This window comes from Ceratotherium simum, chromosome 2, assembly GCF_057802395.1.
Source record: "Ceratotherium simum simum isolate JZ-2026a chromosome 2, ASM5780239v1, whole genome shotgun sequence".
In the NCBI taxonomy this organism is placed as follows: Eukaryota; Metazoa; Chordata; class Mammalia; order Perissodactyla; family Rhinocerotidae; genus Ceratotherium; species Ceratotherium simum.
Window position 1 is genome coordinate 46,181,521 of NC_141901.1, and position 25,161 is coordinate 46,206,681.

Consider the following 25,161-nt stretch of genomic DNA (forward strand, 5'->3'; position numbering starts at 1 on the left):
TCTGATCTCTTTCTGAAAATCTTTCCTTTGCTCATTGTGCTTCAGCCACGGTGGCCTTGTTTATTCTTTGAACTCCTCAAACTTGTGCCTGCCTCAGGGCCTTTGCACTTGCTCTTTTCTGTCCTTAGAATACTCTTCTCCAAAATATCCTATGGCTCACTATCTTGCTTTATTCAAGCCTCTGCTCCAATATTAACTGATCAGACCTCTCTTCCGCACTCCATTACATATTCTGCTTTACTTCATAGCATGTATCACACCCTGAACATTATACTATTATAGATTTCTTTCATTTGCCTCTTAAAATATTTTTTGCTATATTCCTTCCCTGTAAACTCAGTCTTTCCCCTATTTTCTTTCCCCCCTCTCTCCCCGTCTCCATGCTTTACCTGAACTCTTCAAGCTTCAGCAATCTGTCTCATCTTTCAGAAGATCCAGGTAAGGCATGTGCAAAAGCAGGGAAATGTTTCCTGGGGCCTAAGTGTTGGAAAGAAGGAATGGATTTGGTACAATAGCTAGGAAATAGATTGTCTGTTTTTGATCAGATGGGGCAGACAGGAGGTAATGAAAATCATGCTGGAAGATAAGATTTGGGATTTTATGTTGGTACATAAGGGAAAAAATGAGCAAAAGCAAGGGGATGAGCTAGGACACTGTGCAGTGTGCTTAACATTTTTTTCTAGGAGGTTTCAGTTTTATGCCTTTTAGTACTTCTGTTCTCATTTGACCTCTTTCAAATGCGTTTTTAAACCCTAATAAAGGTAGAAATGTAAAGTCCTATACTATATTTGGAACCCTGAATTAATGAGGGAATAAATAAAGCTAGTTTTGTACGTAGCATTACAAAAAAATCTGGGAAAGAACAATTAGGAAAAAAAGAAGAAAATGTCTGGAGTGGTGACTGAAAACTGTGAACAGGTTCTTACCAAGGACTATGGCAACCACAGAACCAATGTCAGTGGTTATCAAACGTGAATCACCTGCTGTGTACCATAGGTTGCTCATCCTTGCCTCTCTCCCCCAGTGCCCCAGTGATTTGGGTTTAGTGGAAGTATGTAGGGTTTTAGAGATAGATTGATTTAGGGTCTAATGGTCTTTAAACTGTTTCAAGAAACACTGCTTTTGAACCACCTAGTCCCCAAAACAGAGAAGGTCTTTATTATTTAATTTTTAGTGTCTCTATTTTTGGAAAGAGAATGAATTGTTCTAAGGAAGGGACAAATATTTGTAAGTCTAAGTAGTTTTAACAATATAAGCCGCTGGATAGTCTCTGGAGGACATTTTATGATTAGCAGACCCAAGTTCTTGAAATCCCTGAACATCTATAAACCCTCTTTCCTCCTCCCTTCCTTATCCAGAAGATTATAAAATAGCAAAACTACAACCATGGGGAATTGTGTAGGTATGAACACGTGAGCAAAAAAGAGTTACTGTAGATAGCAGTGGCCTTTATATTACCTTACTCTGCCATGGTTGTTTAACGTCTTGAATTTGAGCAATAACTATGTATTGATTCAGTGTACCTGAAAGGAATAGTGAGACAAGAGGGGTGTGAAAACTAAAAATTACTTTAACCACAGAATCAAGATATCCAGTTACACGAGAAAAGTTTATTATACGTCCTGGGGTGTGGCCTCAAAGTATCGCTTTGCATTTTTACAATAACATTACATGAAATTCCCAGCGATCAAAAAAAAAATTGCAAGTAGAGTACTGACTCAAATCTAATTGCTTTAGGGTAACCACTGCTTTCCCCCACTCTCTTGATCAATGGAGATTTCCACTGACTGCCACGCATCCTTAACACTTTCATTTTGGAAGGCCCTTGTTCGTTACTTATGCACAAACTAACATGTACTCTTATCTAGCCAGCTCTCGATTTGCTATATAGAATTTGTTCGCATCTTGGGTTCCCTTAGTGTCATCCTTAGAAAAAGCAAACACTTCACTATGGAAACCGGTAGGTGTTAAAAAAAAAAAAAAAACCATAATAAAAATTTTAGTGATAAAGGCGACAGCTTCTTTTCACTGATGAGGTGGGTGGCTCTGAAAAGAGCCTTTGGAGTCAAGCGGGCGGCGGCTCGTGCGAGCACCGCGTCCCGGCAGGGACTCACTTGGAGCTGGTGTACTTGGTGACCGCCTTGGTGCCCTCGGACACGGCGTGCTTGGCCAGCTCGCCGGGCAGCAGCAGGCGCACGGCCGTCTGGATCTCCCGGGACGTGATGGTCGAGCGCTTGTTGTAATGCGCCAGGCGGGACGCTTCGCCGGCGATGCGCTCGAAGATGTCGTTGACGAAGGAGTTCATGATGCCCATGGCCTTGGACGAGATGCCGGTGTCCGGGTGCACCTGCTTCAGCACCTTGTACACGTAGATGGAGTAGCTCTCCTTGCGGCTGCGCTTGCGCTTCTTGCCGTCTTTCTTCTGCGCTTTGGTGACCGCTTTCTTCGAGCCCTTTGGGCGCGGGAGCGGATTTTGCCGGCTCAGGCATAGCGGGCAGCACCGGCAACAGAGGCGACCAGATAAGCAAACCCAACAGTGGGTCCCAGGCTACCGGAAGCGACTCTGTACTTATAGAGGCCGTACGCAAATTAAGGTTCTGCTTACGCTGCGTCGTGATTCGCGAGTTTTCAGTGGCGCCCCCGCGAGGGAGACGAGATTATGTAAATGAGTGGATTCTAGCTGAGCTGTCCTATTGGTCACCAGGGTAAAGGCATGCTTTAGCCAATGAAAGTGCTCCGTAGACAATCGCCGCTCTGCCTACAAAAGGGTGAAGCGGAGCTGTTTGGGGCGACTTTCCCGGTTGGGAGGCGGCAGTTGTTCGCAGTCATGTCTGGTCGTGGCAAGCAAGGAGGCAAGGCCCGCGCTAAGGCTAAGTCGCGCTCGTCCCGCGCTGGCCTTCAGTTCCCGGTGGGACGAGTGCACCGCCTGTTGCGCAAAGGCAACTACGCCGAGCGGGTGGGGGCGGGCGCGCCGGTCTATATGGCGGCGGTCCTCGAGTACCTGACGGCGGAGATCTTGGAGCTGGCGGGGAACGCGGCCCGCGACAACAAGAAGACGCGTATCATTCCTCGTCACCTTCAGCTGGCCATCCGCAACGACGAGGAGCTGAACAAGCTGCTGGGCAAAGTCACCATCGCCCAGGGCGGTGTTTTGCCGAACATCCAGGCCGTGCTGCTCCCTAAGAAGACGGAGAGTCACCACAAGGCCAAGGGCAAGTGAGGCCGGCCCCCGGAAGCCCACCCAGCCCCCATCTCAAAGGGGCACCTGTGAAATCAAAGGCTCTTTTCAGAGCCACCCACTGTTTCAAATAAAAAGAGTTGTTACAAGAACTAGTGTCATTTCCAGCTCTCTCGGTAGGAAAGAGCGGGGCCAGAGGTGTGGGGGGTGGAGAGAGTGCTATTTGCCCACTACTCTGAGCCGTCTCTCGTCTGTCGAGTCTTCAGTCCTTAATCACCTTTGCGTGGTGGCTCGTAAGTCTCATGACTTAATTGACGCAGGTGGAGGTACCTAAAACCGTTGGGCACCAAGGTTGACTCAGTTATAAATATTCTAGGCGGCCCGCGACGCTGTATCTCAGAGTCGGTGCCGAGGGCGCCACTCCCCAGTTGTTGCCCAGGCCTTTGCCCGACGCTTGAGGTCTAGTACGAAGGGGATGTGTTCTCTCTCTCACGTACACATATGTACACCCCAGTCGGTAGGGGAGCGGGCGGTTTTCGGGAGTGTGGTGGACCTGGGCCTTGGCTTAACTGAGCTGACTGTCTTAGTCAAAAACGTGAGGAGATGCCTTGGCCCCGGAGATACAGGTCCCCACTTAGGCTTTCAGTGAGGCGGAATCTTGCGCCCGCGGGGACGGACAACTTTCGAACCCGAGAAGCACCGAAAGGCGGAAAAGAGCCATCTGTCGGGACCAACTAGGGGCCTCTGAAAAGGTAACAAGGCGTTCGGGGGGCGGGGGACAAAGAGAAGACCGAGGTTCAATTCGGGAGCTACAAAGCGTGGAAAGGAAGAGGGTATGGCGGGTAGCGTGTTGCAAGGCAGTGAGGGGCCGAGGAGGGACATTCTGACACGGTTGGATCAAAAATGACTGTCGCCCTGGAAGAAAGGAAAAACTGTTGGCGAACTGGAAAGTAGAAAGGGAAGGGGGGGAGGGGGGGAGGGGCGGGGTGGGGAGGATTCTGCCCAAGCCAATCAGTGGCGCTAGGCCGGATGGCGTCACGGCCAATGGACGGCCAGCGCGGGACTTTCAATTATCGTCCCGCCCAATCGGGAAAAGACTGTGCCTATAAAGACTGCTGCGGCGGGTCGGCCCTGGTTACTCTCCCTGCCGCTGCGCTGGTAAGCTCGTGTTTTGGTTCGCTATGGCCCGCACTAAGCAGACTGCCCGTAAGTCGACCGGCGGCAAGGCCCGCGGAAGCAGCTGGCCACCAAGGCGGCCCGCAAGAGCGCGCCGGCCACGGGCGGCGTAAAGAAGCCGCACCGCTACCGGCCGGGCACCGTGGCCCTGCGCGAGATCCGGCGCTACCAGAAGTCCACCGAGCTGCTGATCCGTAAGCTGCCCTTCCAGCGGCTGGTGCGCGAGATCGCGCAGGACTTCAAGACGGACCTGCGCTTCCAGAGCTCGGCCGTGATGGCGCTGCAGGAGGCGAGCGAGGCCTACCTGGTGGGGCTGTTTGAAGACACCAACCTGTGCGCCATCCACGCCAAGCGCGTGACCATCATGCCCAAGGACATCCAGCTGGCTCGCCGCATCCGCGGGGAGCGCGCTTAAGAGGTGCGCGCCCGGCTCGAGGTTTCATCATATCCAAAGGCTCTTTTCAGAGCCACCCACAACGGCACTTGGAAGGAGCTGTGCCACTCATCCTCCGTGCTCTTCCGGATGGACGCCGCCCATAACCCCGGGGTGGGGTAGGGGGCTCGGAGGGCAGGGCGTTAGGGCGGGGTAAAGCATTGTGCTCCTCACGTGTCAAGTCTAGTCCCCTGTTTGCTGGCCGCCTTCTGGGGTGTTATTCTGAGCCTTCCAGGAGTTCCGCTAGTCTGCTTATCCTGACCGGCGAAGTGGCCGCTGCTTTCTTGGGCGCGGCCAGGACACCCAGTCTCGCTTCCTGGGGCGGCCGCAGTGGCGGGCTCTTCAGGGGCGTCTTCTGGTGTTCGACGGTGACCCAGAGTTGGAAACTGGCCAGGCCCCGGCGGGGAGGGGCTTCTTGGTCGAGAATGGGCTGAGACCCAGAGGAGTCACTAGGGGACGCTCAGGATTCGCGGTCCAGAGCGCGCCCGGCCTGGCCTTTTAGACAGCTGGAGCCGTGTGCCGATCGCCGGGCGCCCGAGACCTCCTCACCCCCGCCGGAAATGGCCCCACCAGGCGCGGCTCTCCGGCTGGCGAGGGAAATCGCCACCTTCGTCCTTCGCCTCGCCGGGTTTCTGGCGGGTCAAGTTCGCGATTCCTGCGCTTCGAGTGTCGGTAATTTCGGGTCTCACTCGACGGTAGGATAACACCTCGCACCCTCTGCTCTTAATCAAAGCCACGGCGGGGGGGGGGGGGGCAGGGGGCGTGTACAGACTCGAGGGCCACTTTCGTGATCTGGGCCTTAAACGGACCGTTTCCTGCCCGGGTCCGCAGAGGGAGAGTCACTGTGCTCCGTGAAGGAGTCTCTAAAACCTTCGACCTGCGTCTGGATTCTCTGCCCAGACTTGGTAGTTCGTCTACATGTTTTCTTCAGACGTGTGGGAAGTCGGTTTTCAGGTATTTGAAGGATTACCACCCCACCCCGCCCCCGCGAGAGGACAGACGTGGCGCTCTGAGTTCAAGTTCTCCGGGAAGAGAAATCAAACAGGCAGAACGTGGTCCTCCTTTGGAAAGATGAAGTTTCCCACTAGGAGGAAATCGTGAGGGTGGAGGCCTGAGAGACGATTCTTGGGCTATTTGGGAGGTGGAAGTGCAAGGCCTCTTAGTGGCCAGGGGAGTGAGTCGGCGCGGTCTTGCAGAGCCCGTCTCCACAGAGCCCGTCTCCACAGAGCTCAGATACGAAGGCTGTACAGGTCTTAGATGACACCTCTTCTGAACCTTCTCAGTCACTTGTGTGCACCTGGAAGAGGCCAAGACTTGTGTTTGCTGTTTTGTCTCAGTACAGCCACAGGTTAAAGGCATTGGTTACAGAGATCAGTGAGAATTCACAGAGGGCAGAAGGGGGAAGGAAGGAAACTTAGTTTTTTAAAGCTCCCGTTGCCTCTCCTGAGATGTGTCAGAAAAAGGGAGAGCAGTGTAGGGACTGAGGCCCCTCCTGCTACCGGTTGCCACCTGTTTGTACTCCAGGGTCACGGCAGTTTCCGGAGCGTGCCTCCGGGTCTCTGCCCAGACCCTTAGTACCTGCTTAGGCCCCCGCAGCAGGGTGGATCCATGGCCCTGGATCTGTACTCTTTGAGTTAGGAAGTAGTGACTTCTAGAGGTGTGTGGGGCACCACCTTTGCACCCGTCATCTCATCCATCCTCGTGGCAAACCTTTCGGGGACATACAGACATAGGGCTTTCTGAGGTACAGTCCGAGGCTCTCAGGTGAGTGACTTGTCCGGCATCTCAGGTCCAGGAGCAGCTGAGCGGACCCTGGAACCTGCGATGTCAGAGTCAGGTGTCAGTCCTCTGCATCCTCTGCCTGCCCCCAAGATCACACTGCTTTAATTGACCAGTCTGGGCACCCCTAACCTCCAGGAAGTCTCCCTGTCTGAATCTCAAAGGGAAGGTGAGTGGCATTGTTGATATCCACTCAGGAATAGAATGAAATTGTGTGTCCCTGTCACTGTAAAGGCCTACCCTCACAGGAGTCTTGCAGATCTTTCTATTTGTTTGGGAGACCAGCACGAACCGAGTTCATCAACACAAGAGAACGATTTAAAATGTAAGTTTTAACATGTCATCATTTCTGTACTTACATCATTCTTGACTCTCAGGTGAGAGTTAAAGGCTAATGAAGGACCAAGAAAATAAATGCTCTTCCTCTAATAATGAGCTTCTACACAGCTAGCTCGGTTGCGGGAAAAGTCTACCCTACACCTGGGAAAAACAGTCTTTGTTCAGATTTCATTCCGCCTTAGGATAGTGGGGAGAGGTGTGTGTGCGTGTGTAGAGGGAAGCTACGAGGTATTATGGCCCTGATGACACTACCTTTGCTTCCTTGGAAGAGGAGTGGGCCTTTGGGGTCACACCCTCTCCTCGTCATCCGTATCCTTCTCCAGGTCCCCATCTCAGCCTTCTCATGTTCTCTTCCTCTTTCTCTGCCAGGCTTATCAATATTCCCGGTTTCGCCCATGCTGGCCTTGGCTGTCTTTTTTTCTCCCCGCAACTCAAGTGAGATCATGGATTCCCTGCTTTCCGTGTCTCTGCCTCTCTGCCAAGTGTTCCCAAATTGGGATCTTCTGCTGAGACCCCTGTCCGAGCTCGACACCGATATTTCTAACTGCCTGGTGGCCGGGTCTTTCTGGGTGGAAAATAGGCACTTCAGACTCGGCTTATTTCCAAAACTGCGTCATCTTGCTTCCCAGAGCTATTTCTTCCCTTCCATATTCCCCGTCTTACTGAAAGACACCTTCATCCCCCATCTGTTCAGATCAGAAGTCCCTTCCTCTTGTCCTTTGTCCAAATCTCATGAGTCACCAACTGTTATCAAATCTACTTTCTGACTTTCAAATCTATGACCCTCTCTCCATCCGTCCCTGGTCCTGGCCTTAACTGATGCCCTCACCAGCTCGGAGCTAGAGGATTAAATATTCAGGCTAGACTCTCTGCCCTGCCACGAGGCTGCCACTCTGTGTGAGAGCTATCTTTTTTAAAATGCATTTTTTTGAGCCTGTCACTCGCATGCTTAAAACTTTTCCACCTCCTTCCCATTCCCTTCAGAATGGAGTCAACCTTCTTTTGCATGACAGTTCAGAGCAGTGGAGGTCAACAACTAGTAGGGACTCTGGAGTTAGACAGACTTGAATTTGAATCCTAGTCTTCCCAGAGAACAGGTATGTGACTTCAGCAAGTAAATCTCCCTAGGCCTCACTTTTCCCGCTTGCAAACGGGACAATAGCTGCCTTGCTAATAGCGTTGCTGGAAATATTAAAAGTGACGATTCCTATAAAGTACCTAGCACAGTGTCTGGTCCAGAATAAGCATTCAATTTAAAAGATCCCAATCACAATGATTTTAATGGACGTCTAGTTCCTGGTATTTCTCAGAGCCTCCCCAGGGTTCAGGTGCTCTGCCAGCTGCAACAAGTAGGTTCTAGCCTCACAGAACACCTGCAGTCCCCAAGTGTACGATGTCTTCACACATTCCATTTCTTCTGTCTAGACTGTTCCCCGCTTTTCTGTAGCCCTGAGAACCCCTGCTCGTTCTTCGAGATTCAGCCCTGTGTGGCCTTCCCTTCCCTTTCTCCTCTCCACCGTCGTCTCTTTGGGTCCTTCTCCTTGCCTCTTCCCCTTCCTATCCTGACACCCCTTCCTTTTCCCTACCCTCAGCATTAGGCCGGCAGCATTCCTCGGGGTGAGGATTTGTCCCTGTTCATCTCTGTGGCACCAGCACCCAAGCGGTGCCTGGCACGCGGTGGGTGGTCAGGAAATGCTTGACGAGGGGCCTAATTCATCTGCCCTTCGACTCTTTGCCTTATATGAGGGAGTCGGGCACAAGGTGTCCTTGTGTTGGGGTCCTTGAAGTTACAGATCAAGAGCAGGCCTGGACTGGACCTCTGTGAAGAACTTCCAGGGTTCTTGGGGTTCCCGGAACACGGGAGCGGAAAACTGACCATGGGCAGGGCGTCTGGAAAGCCCAGGTGCCCCTTGCCCATGAACTGCCACCGTCCCAGATGTAGCCCGCTCCTGGTGATAGTAACTGAGCCAAGAGTTCACTGAGCTACGCCCCCGCCGGCGGCCCCAATCTGTCCCTGAATGCAGCCGATCCGGGGGGGAGCGTCTGTTTTTATAGCCCCAAAGACATCAGATTCAGCCCTGCTGACAGGATTGTTTGGGGATGCGGTAGGGGTTTGGGGGACGAGCAGGGGCAGAGAGTGAAGCATCATGCATCAAGAGAGGCAGGAAGAAGAGGAGAGAAAACGGGATGGGAAACAGAAGTCTAGGGTCCACACCGGCGCTGAGGCCTGAGGCCCCTTGGAGGGTAGGGCCAGGGCTCCTGACCCCTAACCAGTAAAAAGGCTCCAAAGAGAAGAGACCGGGATCTCCGTTTCCTCATGTGTAAAGCAGGATCGTAATTGCACCCGCTTCGGGATTGCTGTGAGGATGGCAAGAGATAATACAGTTCACACAAAGTGCTTAGCACAGAGCCTGACAGGTGGTCATAAATCCATATTAATAACATCATTAACATCGATGATGTCAACGTTAGTGACGTTAATATGAACTGATGTAACTCCCAGTTACAATCGTGTCGTAGAAAAGAACAACAACACACACCAATTGGTGAACAATTTTAAACACATGACCAGCTTCTAGACCGTGTGGCCCAGGCGGTAAGAATACCCACGTTCCTAGATGGCTTGTGGCTCATCTTGCACTCACCTCCTCTCATTCAATTTCACAGTAACCCTGGGAGGGAGGAAGGGCTTTTTTCCTCCTGTTGAATAGATGAAGAAACTAACCCCGGTGAGGGAGAGACACCTGGGAAGGTGGGTCACACAGCCGGAAGATGGCAGAGGTGGAATTTGACCCTGGGTCTCGTGTTTGGCTTTTCTTTTTGTATTAGACTTATTGTTTCAGAAGGAAACAATACACGCAGTAGTTACATATAGAGATACAGTATCACTCTATATGTACAGTAGCTCTGATTCCTGCTGACTCCAAACTACAGTAAGATAATTTTATATTACTACCAACTGCACACACACACACACACACACACACACACACACGTCTAAAAAGTGAAACAAGGTGTACAAAAGGATATTTTTTTTCCACTGGGGACGCACCTTGATATTTTCAATCCTATTCCGATTTATTAATAGAACATACTGGCTCCTATTTTCTAAATTGATTTCACCACCTGCTAATGGGTTACAACCTGCAACTGAAAACCACTGCAAAAGAGAAAATTACAAAGAACAAAGTAAAGTCACCACTCAAATTAAAAATTGTTACTATTTTGTTCAACAGGAATCCCAGCATCTCTTCATACCTGGAGGCACGTACCTGCGTTTGCAGAAATGGGAACCAGGTCTGTAGGCTCTGTGAGGAGAAGACATGCAGTAAAATGGAGGGCATGCTGTGGTAGGTGGCAGAGAAAGGCGCAGATGAGAGAAGTTCAGAGCGAAAGATCAATTCTAACTGAGGGAATCACAGAGCTCTTCCTGTGGGAGAACTTGGGACCGGGGCAGGGAGTTTCATCCAGGCAGAGGAACCAGAAAAAGACAAGGAGACTTAGGAGTGTTGGCCAGTCCACAGGGCAGGCCAAGGCCAGGAATGGGAAATGGCTTTTCAGTGGTGGGGACTTTGCGGCCTGCTGACTTGGGGGTCTTGAATGCCAAACTGGGGAGAGGGTGGATTTTACCCTGTAAACAGTGTAGGGGAGAGGATTATAGAAGAGGAAGCAAAAAAGTTAACATACATATGTAGAGATGCTCATAAATATTAGCAATCAGAGAAAGGCGAATTAAGGCAATGATGAGATGTCATTTACACTGGATACTCCGGTTGGCCAGGGTGGAGGGCTTAGATGGTTGGTGCCCCACTGGGGGGGTGTGGACTGGGACAGCCATTCTGAAGGGCAGCCTGGTACTTCTTAGACCAATTAAGGACACGCATCATAGGAGCCTGCAACGCTGTTTCTGGATATTTATCCAAAAGAAACTCTCACACGGGTCTATCCGGGGAACATGACAAGGATGATGGGACATTAGGAACACTGTGGGCATTCGTCACTGTGAGAGCGGATAGAGAAAATGTGGTCGATTCACTCCGTGGAGTACTCTGCAGCGGTAAGAGACAGTGGATTAAATGGATACCTAACAACAAGGAGAGATCTAAAACACAGTGCTGGGGGCAATAAGGTAATACGTGGAATGAGATTTAAAACAAAACTATTTATGTAAATTAAAAATAATTACTATATCTTGCAATCATACATAGAAACAAAAGATACCTTAACCATAGTAGAATGGTTTTCTATGGGGGATGGGGGAAAGATCAGGAAATGAGGATAAAAGAGAACAAGAAAAGGGGGGGAACCCCTGAGGGTGGAGTGCCGTAAGCAGGTGGGTGACATCGGAGCTGTGTGTAAAGAGGGTTAATCTGGGGAGAGGGTGCCAAAGGAGTCAGAAGTGAGCAGCACCCGAGGCAGGAGGCCAAGTCACAGGCCTCAGGGACACAGCAGATTGAGAGGTGCTGAGGATGAGAAGAACGAGGGGACCAGCCACAACAATGGGCGGGGCGGGGGGGCAGGTGCACACGCGGAGTTTTGACGTTATTGCGCGTAGAAGATTGCCTGAGCCTGGATGGGGGAAGGGGCAGAAGGGGGTTGTTGTGGCAAAAAGTAATCAAAGCTGTCTCGGGAACTTCCTGCCTGAGTGGCTGGGAGGATGATGCCACCTTCACAGGCATGGGCAGCCTGAGAGGGGAGAGGCTGAAGAATTTGCTTCAGGCCACACTGGGTCACAGCTCTCAACGGGCAGTGGCAAATGGCCTTGTCCTTCTTGAGAGGCAGCTGGGCGTGGGGATCTGGAGGCAGATCTAAGGACCCAGCTGGGTTCTCTCATCTGCCCAGAGGAGCTGGAGGAGCCCCTGGGATTCCCTGGGAAGAGCTTATCAAGAGATGGCCCAAAGGACAGGCTTGTGAGGACCATCTACACCCCTGGGGCATCTGGTGGGGAAGAGAAGCTAGAGTAGTTTTGTCCTGAAACCAGAGGAAAAATATAATGAGGAAATTGGAACAGATGATTTCTTGGGTCCTTTCCAGCACCAATGCTGTATGTCATGGTTCTATTAAGTGTATCTGGCAAATATATTCAAGATCCTCAGATCAAATTTTAGACAAATATTGTAGTAAGATTCAGGAGCGTCATAGTGTATCAGAGAATGCCAAGTTATTTAAACTGCATGAGCATCAGTTTCTTGCTTTGTAAAATGGGGATAACATTTACCTTTGGGGGTTGTTCTGAAGATCTGAAATGGTACAGAGTAGGGATTCCATAGACGGGAACTATTCCTCATTATTCTTTTATTTAAAAACTAATTCAAATCAAAGAGGTTTCTAAATTCAACCCAAATGACCACTTCCAGTTTAGGGGAACCAGAAGTTTCTGTGCCTCCGCGCATCACCGTCCCTTTTTCCAGTCTTCCTCAGTCCTGCCGCCACCATTCTTGTCCAGGGCCCTCTAGGGCCTGCAACGGCCTCCTCACTGGTTTCAGTTTCTCTTTCTCTTCCCCCTTCAGTGCAGTTTGCACATCTCAGCCAGGCTAAGCTTCCCAAAACATCACTGTCAACTTGCTCAAGAATCAGCAAAATCTCCAGGCCTTATTCTGGGGAATCTAATGTCCTCTGCCTGGTTTCAGGGTTCTCCAAGATTCAGCTCTTTGGGGTGTGGTTAGCCCAGCTGAGAAGCAAACGTTATCACCAGGCCTCGTTAACTAGAAAAAATTGACTGGGGGCGGAAATCACCCAGGGGAATGAATGCCTGGTGAAAAATAGACACGTGTTTAGTGAATTTCTTTCAGTTCATAAAACTTTTTTTTTTTTTTTTTTTTTTTTTTTTAGATTTAACTAATATTTATTGTCTACTATGTGCCAGGTACTACGCTAGGCGTTTTGAGATGGTTTATCCCCTCCCCTGTATGTTTGTAACATTAAGTATTTTTTATAGTAAACAAAGATTTAAAAAGGAAAAACAAAGTGGCTCATAATCCCACTCTCTAGATTACGCATTTCTGTTGATGCACATACACAAACAAAAATGATATTTTACTTGAGAGCTAATCGAACTGTACAGAAAGGAATCAAATGAAAGTCCTCCTCTCCTCAGTCTCCTATCCTGTTTGCTCCTCATGATGGTGACAACAGTTACAGGTTTCTTGTGTGTACTTCCAGAAAAATGTTCTATTTATTTACCCACATAGTCATATACATCCATTTAAGACAATTTACACAGAAACACACTGTCCTGCCTGCCCTTTGCTTTTTTAACTTAAAAAAATATACTTTACGTATAAGTGAAATATATATGCGTAAAATCTATCTATCTAAGAAGTCCTTCTATATCAACCGTTTGTCGTTAGTGCCATGGTGCTGATTCTGGCTCCTAGCCACCCTGTGTACGGCAGAGCGGAACCATGCCTGGTCTTTTTTCGCCATCCTCTCACCTTCCGGTGCTATATCAGACAATGCTCCGCTGCTATTGATAGGGTTTTCATGGCCAGTTTTTTTCAGAAGTGGGTGGCTAGGTAGCTCCCTCTTCCTAGTCTGTCTTAGTCTGGAAGCTCTGCTGAAACCTTTCCACCATGGGTGACCCTGCTGGTATTTGAAATCCCGGTGGCGTACCTCTCAGCGCCACAGCACCACGAGCCGACCACGGTCTGACAACCGACAGACAACAGATGGGTGGTGTGGTTCCCTGACTGGGAAACGACCAGGCCACAGAAGAGAAAGTGTCAAATCTTACCCACGAGACCACCAGGATTGGCTACATCGACACTTAACGGATATAAAAACGCATGTGCCTCAATCTATCTCATTCTTTTTAAAGGATGCACAGTTTTTCATTTAATGGATAGTTCTTAGTTTATTTATTCACTCATATTAATGAATATTTAGGTATTTCCCAGATTTTTGCTACTAAAATCACTGTTGCAACTTATTAGCCTTGTGCATATAACTTAGTGTACACTCTTCAGTATATCTGAAGGGTAATTTTGATGGGTATTGCTAAATTGGCTTCCAAAAGTTTTGGTGCAACTGGCCCTGGACATTAGCAAACTTTTAAATTTGGCCAGTTTGTTATTTGGTTCTGAATCCCGTACTCCCTCTCAGACATCAGGACGAGCAAAAAGTTAAGTGTTTCCTGATCTCCTTGCAAACTATCTTTCTTAAGGCAGCGGCGGTCTCCAGCCCATCAGAGTCCCTGCTCAGGGCTACACTTTGAGCTTGTGATTGAATTTTCCTCAACCAGGTTTTGACTTTAGCCTTGTGTTTCTTTGGTTGATCTTTCCCCTCCTCTCTTCCTTTGCTGCTTGGGTTTTGTGTTTAACAGTTGGGAGGTTATCGCATCTGGTCTTATTGCATTGTGAAGCGGTAGAAAAGGAAATGGAGGGCTAGTGGCCACTCAGACCTGAGATGACTCAGGTCATCAGCGTGGCCTGCTGGGCCCACACGCACCCCGTTCCAGCCTCTGGTCCTTGGCTCTGTAGGCTCAGAAATTCCATTGTGTTGGTAGGCCAGGGGTGGTAGGCTCCGAAGGACTAGATCCCACTGACCAGACACTCAAGGGACAGATGTATAAACCCCAGTAATAATTATTATCATTCATAGGCATTAGCATTTACTGGATGCCAATCATAGTGCTAACTGCTTTATAAATATTAATACACGTTATCCACATAAAAGTAGGTACTCTTTTCATCCTAATGCTACCAATAATGAAAATGAGGCTCAGAGATTAAGGAAGTTCCCCAGGGTTTCACTGTTAGTAAATGGTGAAGTTAAGATCCTAACCTGAAAAGTCTGATTCCAGAATTCATGGGCTCTTAATTTCTGGCGAGAAGAGTAACTGATCAGCCCATTAGCTCCCTGCAGGCAAGTCTGTATGGGAAGCCAAACTACCATTAGAAAGTCGGGAAGAGCGTGGAGGCAGGTGACCTCCGTGGCTGCCATTATTCAGTCAGGATACTGTTCACCCTTGCAGAAACTGCTTGTGCTCACTAGAGAGTCAGGGTACCATCTGCCTTGGAGGGTAGCTGGATGGTCACGACCCCGTAGTTGTTCCCCACCCACCACCTTGTTGCCAGCCCCCTTCTATAACATGGTTGCTGCAGTAAGCAATTACTTTGTTGTAATTGCCGCCTTCTACTCTATCACCAGACAAGAAATCCCAGAGTTCACTGCACAGAAAGGCTCCTAGGCCAAATGAAGACGTTCAAATCACACAGTTAATCGAATCCATTTAACAACGTAAAACAGGGAGAAAAGGGAAAGTGATGGGAGAGGTTAGCACGCTTGGAATAGGGTGCAATGAAAGGGGAAGTCCAACACAGCATCAAACCCTGGGTTATACAATGTTCTGTCCCGTCTTGCTCCTGCGTCACCCTTCCGCATTGATGCTGCAGTTAAGAGGACGGGAGTTGAGGTAGGCAAGGGGGCTCAGCACATGGGAGGTGCCTGAAGTTGATTTATGCTGCTCGATCAGTGAGATACACGGGCAAGTATGCTTGGCCATAGTTGTAATTCACCAATAACCTGCTGAATAGCTATGAATTTCTCTGGGTATGGCATGCAGAGGACATATCAGGCCACAGTGGGTGTCACCAGTAGATGGCTGATTTAAGGCATGAATCCTGGGTACCTCATGTACCTCGTGACTATTTGACATGGTGCTTTACTTGGTCCTTCCACCCCTTCCTCTCTCTGTTTACCACACGTGGTCTACTTTGTGTCTAACGTGTCTCACAAGCTTTGCTTACTTATTATCTACAGTTAGTTTCTTCTCTTTATTTGTTCATTCTCTTATTTTCTACAGAAGAATTAAATATTCTTAAATAATACATTTAACACATTATAACAGTCAAGTTAGCTGGGGAGTCTGTTTGATTCTTTAAGATAACTTTACATTTTTCTGGTCTAATCGTGAAAAATCTGGCCCTGCCAATCTGTTCATACCTCATCTGTACCCACTATCTGCCTTCCTCTCTAAATTCTGGCTGTACTGACTCCCTCCCTTCCCCAGTGATTACAGAACATTTAAGAACTAGATTGGGTGAAATAGGCAATAAATACATCAACTTTGGTCTCTGTGTCACTTCACTGCTTCACTCTTTCACATACATCTTCTCCTTTGATCCTTAAAACATTCCTGTGAGAAAGGCAGGAATTCTCAGTAACACTAAAGATGAGAAAAGTGAACTTTGGCAAAGCTAAGATTTGCCACGGTTCATGCAGCCCAGATTATCTATCTATCTATCTGTCTATCTATCTATCTATCTATCTGTCCATCCATCCATCATGTTCTGATTGTTTGTGGGGAAAATTATACATGCATATTCTAAGACATCTGAACAATTCAGAAATGTTCAATGAATATAACAAAAACCAACACCTACAAATCATTCTTAAATTTTTGTCAGCATTCTTCCTGATAATTCTCTACACGTCCATACGTATTTATATATATTAGTAACATTCTGCATAAATGGTAGTTCACTTCTTGTGGCTCAACTAGAGAAATAACATGTACCTCAATAGCTAGAATATAAGGTACAGAGTGCAAGGTTTCAAAAGAAGAAAATAAGAATGTAGTGTAAGATGCCTCAGGAGCATCTAGCCTGGGTGCCCAGGAGGATAATGCTGCGATTCAGAGAAGTAGGGAGCCTGGAAAGGAAAGGGAAGCCCTCAAACTGATCCATTGTGAAGTTTGATTAGCCGGTGAGACACTTAAGTGCCTCTTTGACCATGGTGATGGAAGTAAACCCACAGGCTGGATTCTATAATCATTTATATATATTCTAGTGGAAGTGCTGAATTCACCCAGGGCGGGAAGAGATGGCAGCCAGGGCTGGCTTATGGAGAGCACCTGAGCCACTCAGGGCGAACATGAGAAGGAAGCTATTTTGTTAGCAAATCGAGGAGATAACATAACATTATATTCCTTTCTGTTATAGATGGTTAAGAACTTTTTAAAAAAGCCATTAACACAAAAAGAGGCATAACGCACATTCTGTAATTTGGCAATATTAGGGGCTGGATATAGCTAACAGAGGGTTCAGTCATGCGCTATCATGATAGTGTTCAGTGGAATAGACAAGGTGGGAACAAGGATCACTGTTAAAAATCGCTGTAAAGAAGCTGTGTCATGAATGGTTAAAGGACAAGGTCTTGGAGAAATTTAGGAAGACAAAAAGGAACATATTCATTGATTATAAAATTCAATACTATTCAAAATACAAGCCAATAACAGTTAGTAACACAAGCTAGTAACACAATGCATTTTTTAGTCATACGTCTTTTACATTTGCCCCAAATGTTTTGAGGAAATAAGCTGTTTTACCTTTTTCCTCTTGTAATGTTTTGTACCAGAGAAAACTTATTAGGGTCATTCACCTCATGTTTTTCTTCTCTATCAAAGAAAGCAAAATTTAACGTTATGGTAAACAAATTAGGTCAATATATACTCAGATTCTAAATACTTTTGTTTCGTTTAAAGAAAAACTGTTCCCTAGACCGGTGGTTCTCAAACTTTAATGTGTGTCAGAATCACCTGGAGGGTTTGTTAAAGCACAAATTGCTAAGTCTCACCCGCCAGAGTGTCTCATTTAATAGGGCTGGGGTGGGTCCAAGGTTCTGCGTTTCTAACAAGTTCCCAGGTCATCTGAGATTAGAGACCACACTTTAAGAACCACTAGTTTAGGCAATGGACATGTTTTTCCCTCTTCCCTTCCATTATTCTTTGATTTCTCTTCAAATTTTTGATGTCTCCTTCTCCCGAGTATCTCAGTGAGGATCAGATATATTCAATCTGCATTGCCTTTAAAGTTAAAAAAAAAAAAGTCACAGTGATATTTGAAATAGAAATGCCACCAGCTGCAGGTGACATTTTAATTTAAAGGGAAAATGAAAGATCTTGAACATTGAACCCTCTTGTTTATTTCTCACCTGGACATCTTCACAAATGTTATTCTCATCACTCCCTCCCTGGTCCTCCCCCTCAGCCATACTATATATCCCGGTAGGAAGCCAGGCATTCTGCTCTTTCTTCAAAGCCTCACACAAGCCCCACCTCCATAGCCAAGCTTTCCCCAGTTTCCCAGCAGCCAGTGCCTTCTGTAGTATCAGGACTCCCATTAATTAGTGTCTATACTTCTCATCATACTGAATATGCGCTACCGTGTACTATTGGGCCGTTTATGTAAGCATGTATGTGTGTATTTTATGTATTATTTTTCTTCCCCATTCTGATGGGCAAGCCTCCCATCCTTTGACTTTCTGGCATCTCCATTGCTAAAGCCCCATGTTTTAAACCTAGTTCACCCTCAAGTATTTGATGCTAATGAGAGCAGCCAAGTGTGGAGACCAATAAAGCTGGTTTCTTTTTTGGGAGCTGATGTAGAATTTCTTCTCTCAACTACTCCCAGAAACAAAGTTAGCCGTAAAATCATAAGCCTAGAATGCTGAAAAATCTTTTACTTATAAATGGAATAGTTGCAAAACTATAATTAGGCTAGAGGTGTGGACCTACCACATTTCAATCCGATCCGGCGATGTAGAAGTGGTAGTATCGAGAATGGCTTACTGTTTTCTTTACCATGCCGATACCGGGGAATAATTTGCTTTTGCCCCATCAACAATTAAAGCGCGCTTTCTGTATCGATGGTGGGTCTCCCATTCTGGGCTACAAGAGGGCCTACCCGAAGTCACACACCTGAATGATCTGTTTCTTGCAGACTTGCTTTCGGGACATTAAGATTTAGTTTGCTCAGCTTTTATAGAAGGATCCTACTAAATTGCCTCTGCCTTTGTACCTTTGCAATATTGTCACTGAAAGACCGTATCTCACAGGCTGACTAAATTGTCCCTTGAAAAAAAGGAAACAATACTTTCCATACACTGGCCAGATAATTTGCCAGGCGGATTTGTCTTGAAAGTAAAGAGCTCCATCTCTGATTTCATAACCTATTATTTCTTTGGATTTTTCAATAGTTTATGACTACGATTGTACTTGATTCTGCTGATGCTCACACCTTTTCCAGTGAGCAGAGCATATGTCACAGAACATTATCCAATGTGAACACAGCCCTTAAGCCATTTTAAGGCTTACACACATCATGTCAAGTGTGGCCCAGGTTAATTGACAAGGCTAACCACCGTCAGGCGGCAGAAGTGGCATCCGTGGACTACATATCTAAATCTGCCTTTGCCTCCTTCTGCTGGCTTCTGCTCTTCACGGCTCAGTCCAAGGACCACAAACCAGGCTAGCACGCACCAAGCAAACTGAAAGAATGTCTCATCTGGAGCACATCAACCCCTCCGGTTGGTCAACAAAAAGGGAGGCAGGCAAGTGAGGCAGCTTTAGGCAAACGTTTTGGGCATCACTTCCTCTCGCCAATTCCTGACCTGACCGCAGCCGGCTCCCAAATGCAAACTTCCCTTCCCGTTTTGCGGCCGTTACACTTGACACAAGTGTCCAGCTCCTCTGACGAGTGTTTGGTTGGCCCTAAAAGGGGCCTTTGGGGTCATCACACGTGAAACTGGAGCGGCAGCTTAGCCTCCGAAGCCGTAGAGGGTGCGTCCCTGGCGCTTGAGGGCGTAGACCACATCCATGGCGGTGACCGTCTTGCGCTTGGCGTGCTCCGTGTAGGTGACCGCGTCCCGAATGACGTTCTCCAGGAACACCTTCAACACACCCCGGGTCTCCTCGTAGATGAGGCCCGAAATCCGCTTGACTCCTCCACGCCGAGCAAGACGCCGGATGGCAGGCTTGGTGATGCCTTGGATGTTGTCTCGCAGGACTTTGCGGTGGCGCTTAGCGCCACCTTTGCCTAAGCCTTTCCCGCCCTTCCCTCTTCCAGACATGACTGGCACAGGTCGAAGACACAAGCTCTGGAACGGCTGAGGGCGGCTTCTTCCTGATATACGAGAGGATCGGACCAGATTGAAAACCGAAAGCGCGCGGGCGGGAAGCGTTCTAAATTGTCCCCGCCCGCTCGGCATTTCGTCATTTCTTTTCTGCGGTTCCCCGTATCCCTCCTCCGCCCTCCACCGCCCCCTCTATCAGACTCTGACCTTTTTGAAAATCTATTGGCCATCGTCCCCGGGAGAATTCAGATCCAAACGCGAGGCCTCCGGATTCCGCAGCTGTTTTCGCCTCTGTCTCTCTCTCCGTCTCTAGGCTCCCGGAAGGCACTGAATTTAGGCTAAGAGGAAAGGTCTTGCTGGTGGGAGGAGACCAGAAGAGGCGCACGTGGAGTCCAGAGACGAGAAGGAGGAGAGGGCGCCAGCGCCGGGTCTGAGCCCGACCAGAGGAGCCCGGGCTTCCGAACCGTGTTCCATAAAACCGCAACGGCAGCAGTTCCGAGAATCAGACTGACAGACCGATGAGGGGATCGCAGGAGCAGGGCACCTGGGGTGTGGGGGGAGGGGGAGGTCGCCCTAATTCCTGAGTCTAGTCTCGGTTTTGTTGGTCTGAGGCATGGGATTTCACCTCACCCAGGAGAAATCGGATCCTAGGAAAACTCGGCTCACCATACCGCCTTCTCGTGGGGATCAGTGAATCCACCGCTCCGCTGAAAGAAGCAACATGTACAGAAGGAAGACTGAAGGATATTCCGTACCTACGTCTCTACAGATCCTCTAAAATCCACCCTTTTCAGCCAGGGTTCAATGCCCAAATTGTGTCCCCACTGAGGCCCCACGTGGAGCTGGCGAAGTTTGCTGAATTGAGTTTTGCAAGAGGACAGCTGCTCCATAGGGAGAATCCACAGATGTTGTGCTTTCTGCATCGGAAAGAATTGGCTTTTTCTGAGAAATGTTTATTATTTTAAAAATCTTGTGTGCCTTTTTGCATCTCTCCTTTGGTTCTACCTTCTATATGGTAATGAATCCCAAATCTGTATCTGCATCCAGACTTCTAGGCTCCAGGCACGTAGATCTTCCTGGTTGTTCTTTAGTCGTTTTAAACTTAAAACCCCAAATCTCCCCAAATCAAAATATTTAAACTTAAAATCTCCAAGGTGTGACTCTCATGGGTGCTGAGGGAATTCATTCTGCTCCTTCTCCCCATCATCAACCGGGTTCTGTGTCTGCTCGTTGAATGGTGCCACCGTGCACCACGTGCCTAAGCCAGCACCCTGGAATTCACGCTAGGTGTCGAAGGGTGGTAGACCATGCCACCCCAACATATGACTGTAGGAGTTCAGGACATGCCACCCCAAAATATGTTGCTTTGGTATATTGAGTATTTCGAGCTGTAGGCACTTGAAAAACAGCAAATGCAGGGACAGACTTCCTTTGAACTCCTCTTATCTGCCTAAAGATAGGGCCTCCAAAAGGAACTCGGTTGACATAAACCCCCTTCCCGGGAGTTTCATCGACCAGGGGAGACTGACTCTTGTCGCAGGAGAGAAGACTAGAAGTCCACACCACTCTCAGACAAACTTCGTCACCAACTATCATACGTCCCGTCTATTCTAAGGGCCCGTTCATCTTTCGTAAAAATCATTTACTCTCCCTTAGGAGGCCTACCTGCTCCCTCCCCTTTCTATTGAAGTCTGAACTCTAAGCCACCTCAGGGAGTTATTTATTTTTCCCCGGATATCTCCCATGTATAAATGTGGTATAGGTGTTACTAAACTTCTGTTTGTTTTCCTCCTGTTAGTCTGTCCTTCATTACAGGGGTCTCAACTAAGAACTCAGAAGAGTAGAGGGAAAATTATTTTCCTCCCCTACAATGTCTTCCTCTCCCTTGGCTGCTTCAGGGCAGAGAAGCACACTTGCTCTTTTCCGAGCCCTTAGCAACTCTTGCAGAATCGATCGCTTTATTTTACATCTCTTTTGCTCTTACACATTCCGCCCGCTCGACTGTCTGGCACTGATTTTTGTGTATTTTGCTTTGTCAACTGAATAGTTTTAAACACTAGTAGGAAAGAAAGGCACAACCGAATTGCAACATGATAAAACAGCCACAGGCCAAGGCTGACAGAAGTGATGGATTTTAAGGCCAGAGAGGACAGAACCCAAGGCACAATCAGAGATAGTCTAAACACTTCCCTTTCGATACTGCATCCTCCTCCGAGGGGCCTAATCACCCATTACCTAAACAAAATTATCTCCAGAATAAACTCTCCCTTTCCCTGTTGCAAGTAAACTCAGACTGAAGAAGCAATTCACATGCAGGTGTGAATGACTACCTGGGGTATTTATAGGAAGATGTCACTCTGATGGGGGTGGTAGTGGGAGATTGAATCTAACTGGTGGGATTAATAGAGTGGTTATTTTTGAGTGGGAGTGGGTTTCCCTATAGCCTCTAAAAACATTCTTCCTAAAAGAACAAGGATTGGCAATTCTCTCCAAGAGAAGTTTGGGGGGAAAGTGGTATAGAAGACTGTGAGAAGCTCCCAGCTTGCTTAGTGCTCAATGCAGGTGCTAGCCCAGCACAGCTAGCACAGGTTTGGGGTTTCTTCTGACAGTCAGGCAGCTGCTTTGCTCTAAGTCATGCTAGGCAGCCACTTTTAGCCGTGGGCAGGAGTCAGCCGAACAGTTTGATGGAGAACTGACATCTGCCATGCACTGCCTGTTAAATCTTAACATCTCTCATCTGAACTACTTTGCAAAACTCGATCAGAATTTCTTTTTGATTGATTCTCCACCAGGTCACAGAGTTATCTTGCTTAAAAACCATTGCTTCTCAACCTAATAAGATTCTATAATAGTGCATTGAGTCTCCTTCAACCTTGTCCCCGCCTGCCTTTCCGAACTGTCCAGTTGCCACATCCTTCCCACCCACTCTAGCCACAACAACTACTCTATAGATCCTGAGCTCTATGGATACTATGGTTTACGTAGCCTTTTACATGTGAAGTTTTTCAAGCGTCCGGTTTGGGAGGCTGCTGGTATGTGGGGAAAAAAATTAAAATAGGCTTATAAAATTTTAGCATATTTTCAGGAATTACGCTTAATTAATCAATGCTCTACACACACAATTACAAGGCAACGTACAATTTCATCTGTAGATTATATCAAAAGTCTAACTTAGAAGTCATCCACGAATTTGAGACTTGTGTCACGGTCCTTCTGAGTTTCCTACAATAGGCCCTATTGGGTCACACCTTTGCTTCCTGCCTCCATATATGCTGTTTCCTTAGTCTAGTTTATCTTTTTATTCTGTTTGATAAAATTCCTTTTTAAGGCATGGCTTAAATATCAATTTCCAAATTCTTTCCTTCTTCCACTTCCCATACATACTTTGGGTATATTTTTATCAATAATACTATTAATTGCTATATTTTAATGAATTCCTTCCTTGTTCCAGGCTCTATGAAACATTTTTCGTGGATTGTCTTATTTAATTCTCAGAGCAACCCTATGAGGTATCTAATATTTGCCTTTCACTTTGCCAGTGAGAAGACTGTTGGTTTCTGAGTTCCCCAGGGGAAGGAGTGGGAGAGATGTGGGCTGGAATCTTTCTCCACCACTTTCCTCATCTGTAAAATGGGGCTTATAATACTTTTCTCTCAAGCCTGTGAGTATGAAATGAACGAATATAGGTATACTGTTGATTACAAAAATTAAATGAAAGGAATGTTGAGGAAGACGATACACTAAAAAAAAATAGCCCTTTTCTTTTTTTTTGGAAAAAAGGCTATCCATCAGTTGAGTTGTGAGCATTTTGTTCTAATTTTCCCCAGAAACCAGAAGTATTAAGCATCATGCTAACATCTGTGGCCTGAACACACACACACACACACACAAAGTCCAAGTCGTTTCTTTTTTTTTTTTTCTTTTTTTTTTTTTTTGGTGAGGAAGATCAGCCCTGAGCTAACATCCGTGCTGATCCTCCTCTTTTTGCTGAGGAAGACCGGCTCTGAGCTAACATCTATTGCCAATCCTCCTCTTTTTTTTTTTCCCCCCAAAGCCCCCGTAGATAGTTGTATGTCATAGTTGCACATCCTTCTAGTCGCTGCACGTGGGACGTGGCCTCAGCATGGCGGGAGAAGCGGTGCGTCGGTGCAGGCCCGGGATCTCAACCCCGGGCCGCCAGTAGCGGAGCGCGCGCACTTTAACCGCTAAGCCACCGGGCCGGCCCAAGTCGTTTCTATTTAATAAATAAAAATATATAGCCCTTAAAATTCCTGCAATATGTAGCTTAAATCTCATGGGGATGGTTAATGGGATAAAAATACTTCTCATTTGTATAGCTTTAAAGTACTGTGTGTAACGCGTTACTTGAGCCTACCACATTCCACTGGGATATGTTACATTGGAAAGCCAGAAATCGTATGAACTTGTAGGGGAGGGAAAACTTCCTTCTACCTTTCAGATTCTGTGGCTAGGCCTAAGAATTAAACTGACGTAAGACTGAGCAAAAAGAAAAAAGCGTTTAATATTTTTATGTGTACATGAGAGTCTTCAGAAGGAAAATGAAGACCTGAAGAGGCCATTAGGCCCAAAAGCTTATCTATCCCTTTTAAAACAAAGAACAATAAATTCTGGGGATGTGACAAGACAAAGGGGCTTGGGTAGGGACAGTAGATTATGGGACAATGACTAGGAAATATAGGGGGAAACTAATGGAAGATAAGGGTTATTTCAGTAGATTTGTTTGTACAGATCCAGTTCAGTATCAACTCCCAGTCTCCGGTGATAAGAATGTTCTCCTCCTGGTACTGGGAGGGCACCTTTCTCGTGGGGAATTTTATGAGCTGCTTTTAGGCAGAAAGGAGGAGATCAGAGAGCCCTTCCTGCATCTGCTGTTTCTCAAGTACCTTCAGTTCAAAATAATCAATATACCAAAGTGGCACATTTTGGGGTGGCGTGTTCTGAACCCCTTCAAACTCTAAGCTGCTGTAGGAAAGGCAAATTTTTACCTCTACCCTCTTAGGGTTTTTGGCCGGGCCTGAGAATTAAATTGATGTCAGACAGATTAGCAAGAGAAAAGCATACACATTTATTTACTATAGGTTTTACTTGACATGGGAGCCCTCATAAGGAAATGAAGACCCAAAGAAGCAGTTAGAGTTGAACTCTTACATACTGAACTGGACAAAGAGTAGTAAATCACGCCAATGTAAGACGACGAAAGGGCCTGGGCTGGGGCAGCTAATGGTAGAGAGGTAACTAGGAAGATAAGGGTTGGATTAACAAGGTTTGTTTCTACAGATTTCTCTCAGTGTTGACTCCCCATCCTTGGTGATAAGAGTGTTATTTTCCTCCTAGTATAGGGAAGACATCTTCCATATGGGGGTTTTATCTCCTGATTTTAGGA

At 47.3% G+C, this 25,161-nt stretch overlaps 3 protein-coding genes and 1 pseudogene across 3 annotated transcripts; 2 read left to right on the forward strand and 2 right to left on the reverse strand.

Annotated features, from left to right (window-relative positions):
- Positions 1-1,590: 1,590 nt before the first annotated feature.
- Positions 1,591-2,475, reverse strand: LOC101408319 (histone H2B 1/2). Its single transcript, XM_087444201.1, has one exon. It carries the CDS (start codon positions 2,312-2,314, stop codon positions 2,111-2,113), a length of 204 nt encoding a protein of 67 aa, XP_087300327.1. The 5' UTR covers positions 2,315-2,475; the 3' UTR covers positions 1,591-2,110.
- A 305-nt stretch (positions 2,476-2,780) lies between these two features.
- LOC147917956 (histone H2A type 2-A) lies at positions 2,781-3,317 on the forward strand. The gene has a single exon (XM_087444195.1). It carries the CDS (start codon positions 2,828-2,830, stop codon positions 3,218-3,220), a length of 393 nt encoding a protein of 130 aa, XP_087300321.1. The 5' UTR covers positions 2,781-2,827; the 3' UTR covers positions 3,221-3,317.
- An 891-nt stretch (positions 3,318-4,208) lies between these two features.
- On the forward strand, positions 4,209-4,895 carry LOC147917957 (histone H3-like; annotated as a pseudogene).
- Positions 4,896-19,406: 14,511 nt separating this feature from the next.
- Positions 19,407-19,781, reverse strand: LOC101401821 (histone H4). The gene has a single exon (XM_004443893.3). The coding sequence runs from the start codon at positions 19,752-19,754 to the stop codon at positions 19,443-19,445; it is 312 nt and encodes a 103-aa protein (XP_004443950.1). The 5' UTR covers positions 19,755-19,781; the 3' UTR covers positions 19,407-19,442.
- Positions 19,782-25,161: the final 5,380 nt, after the last annotated feature.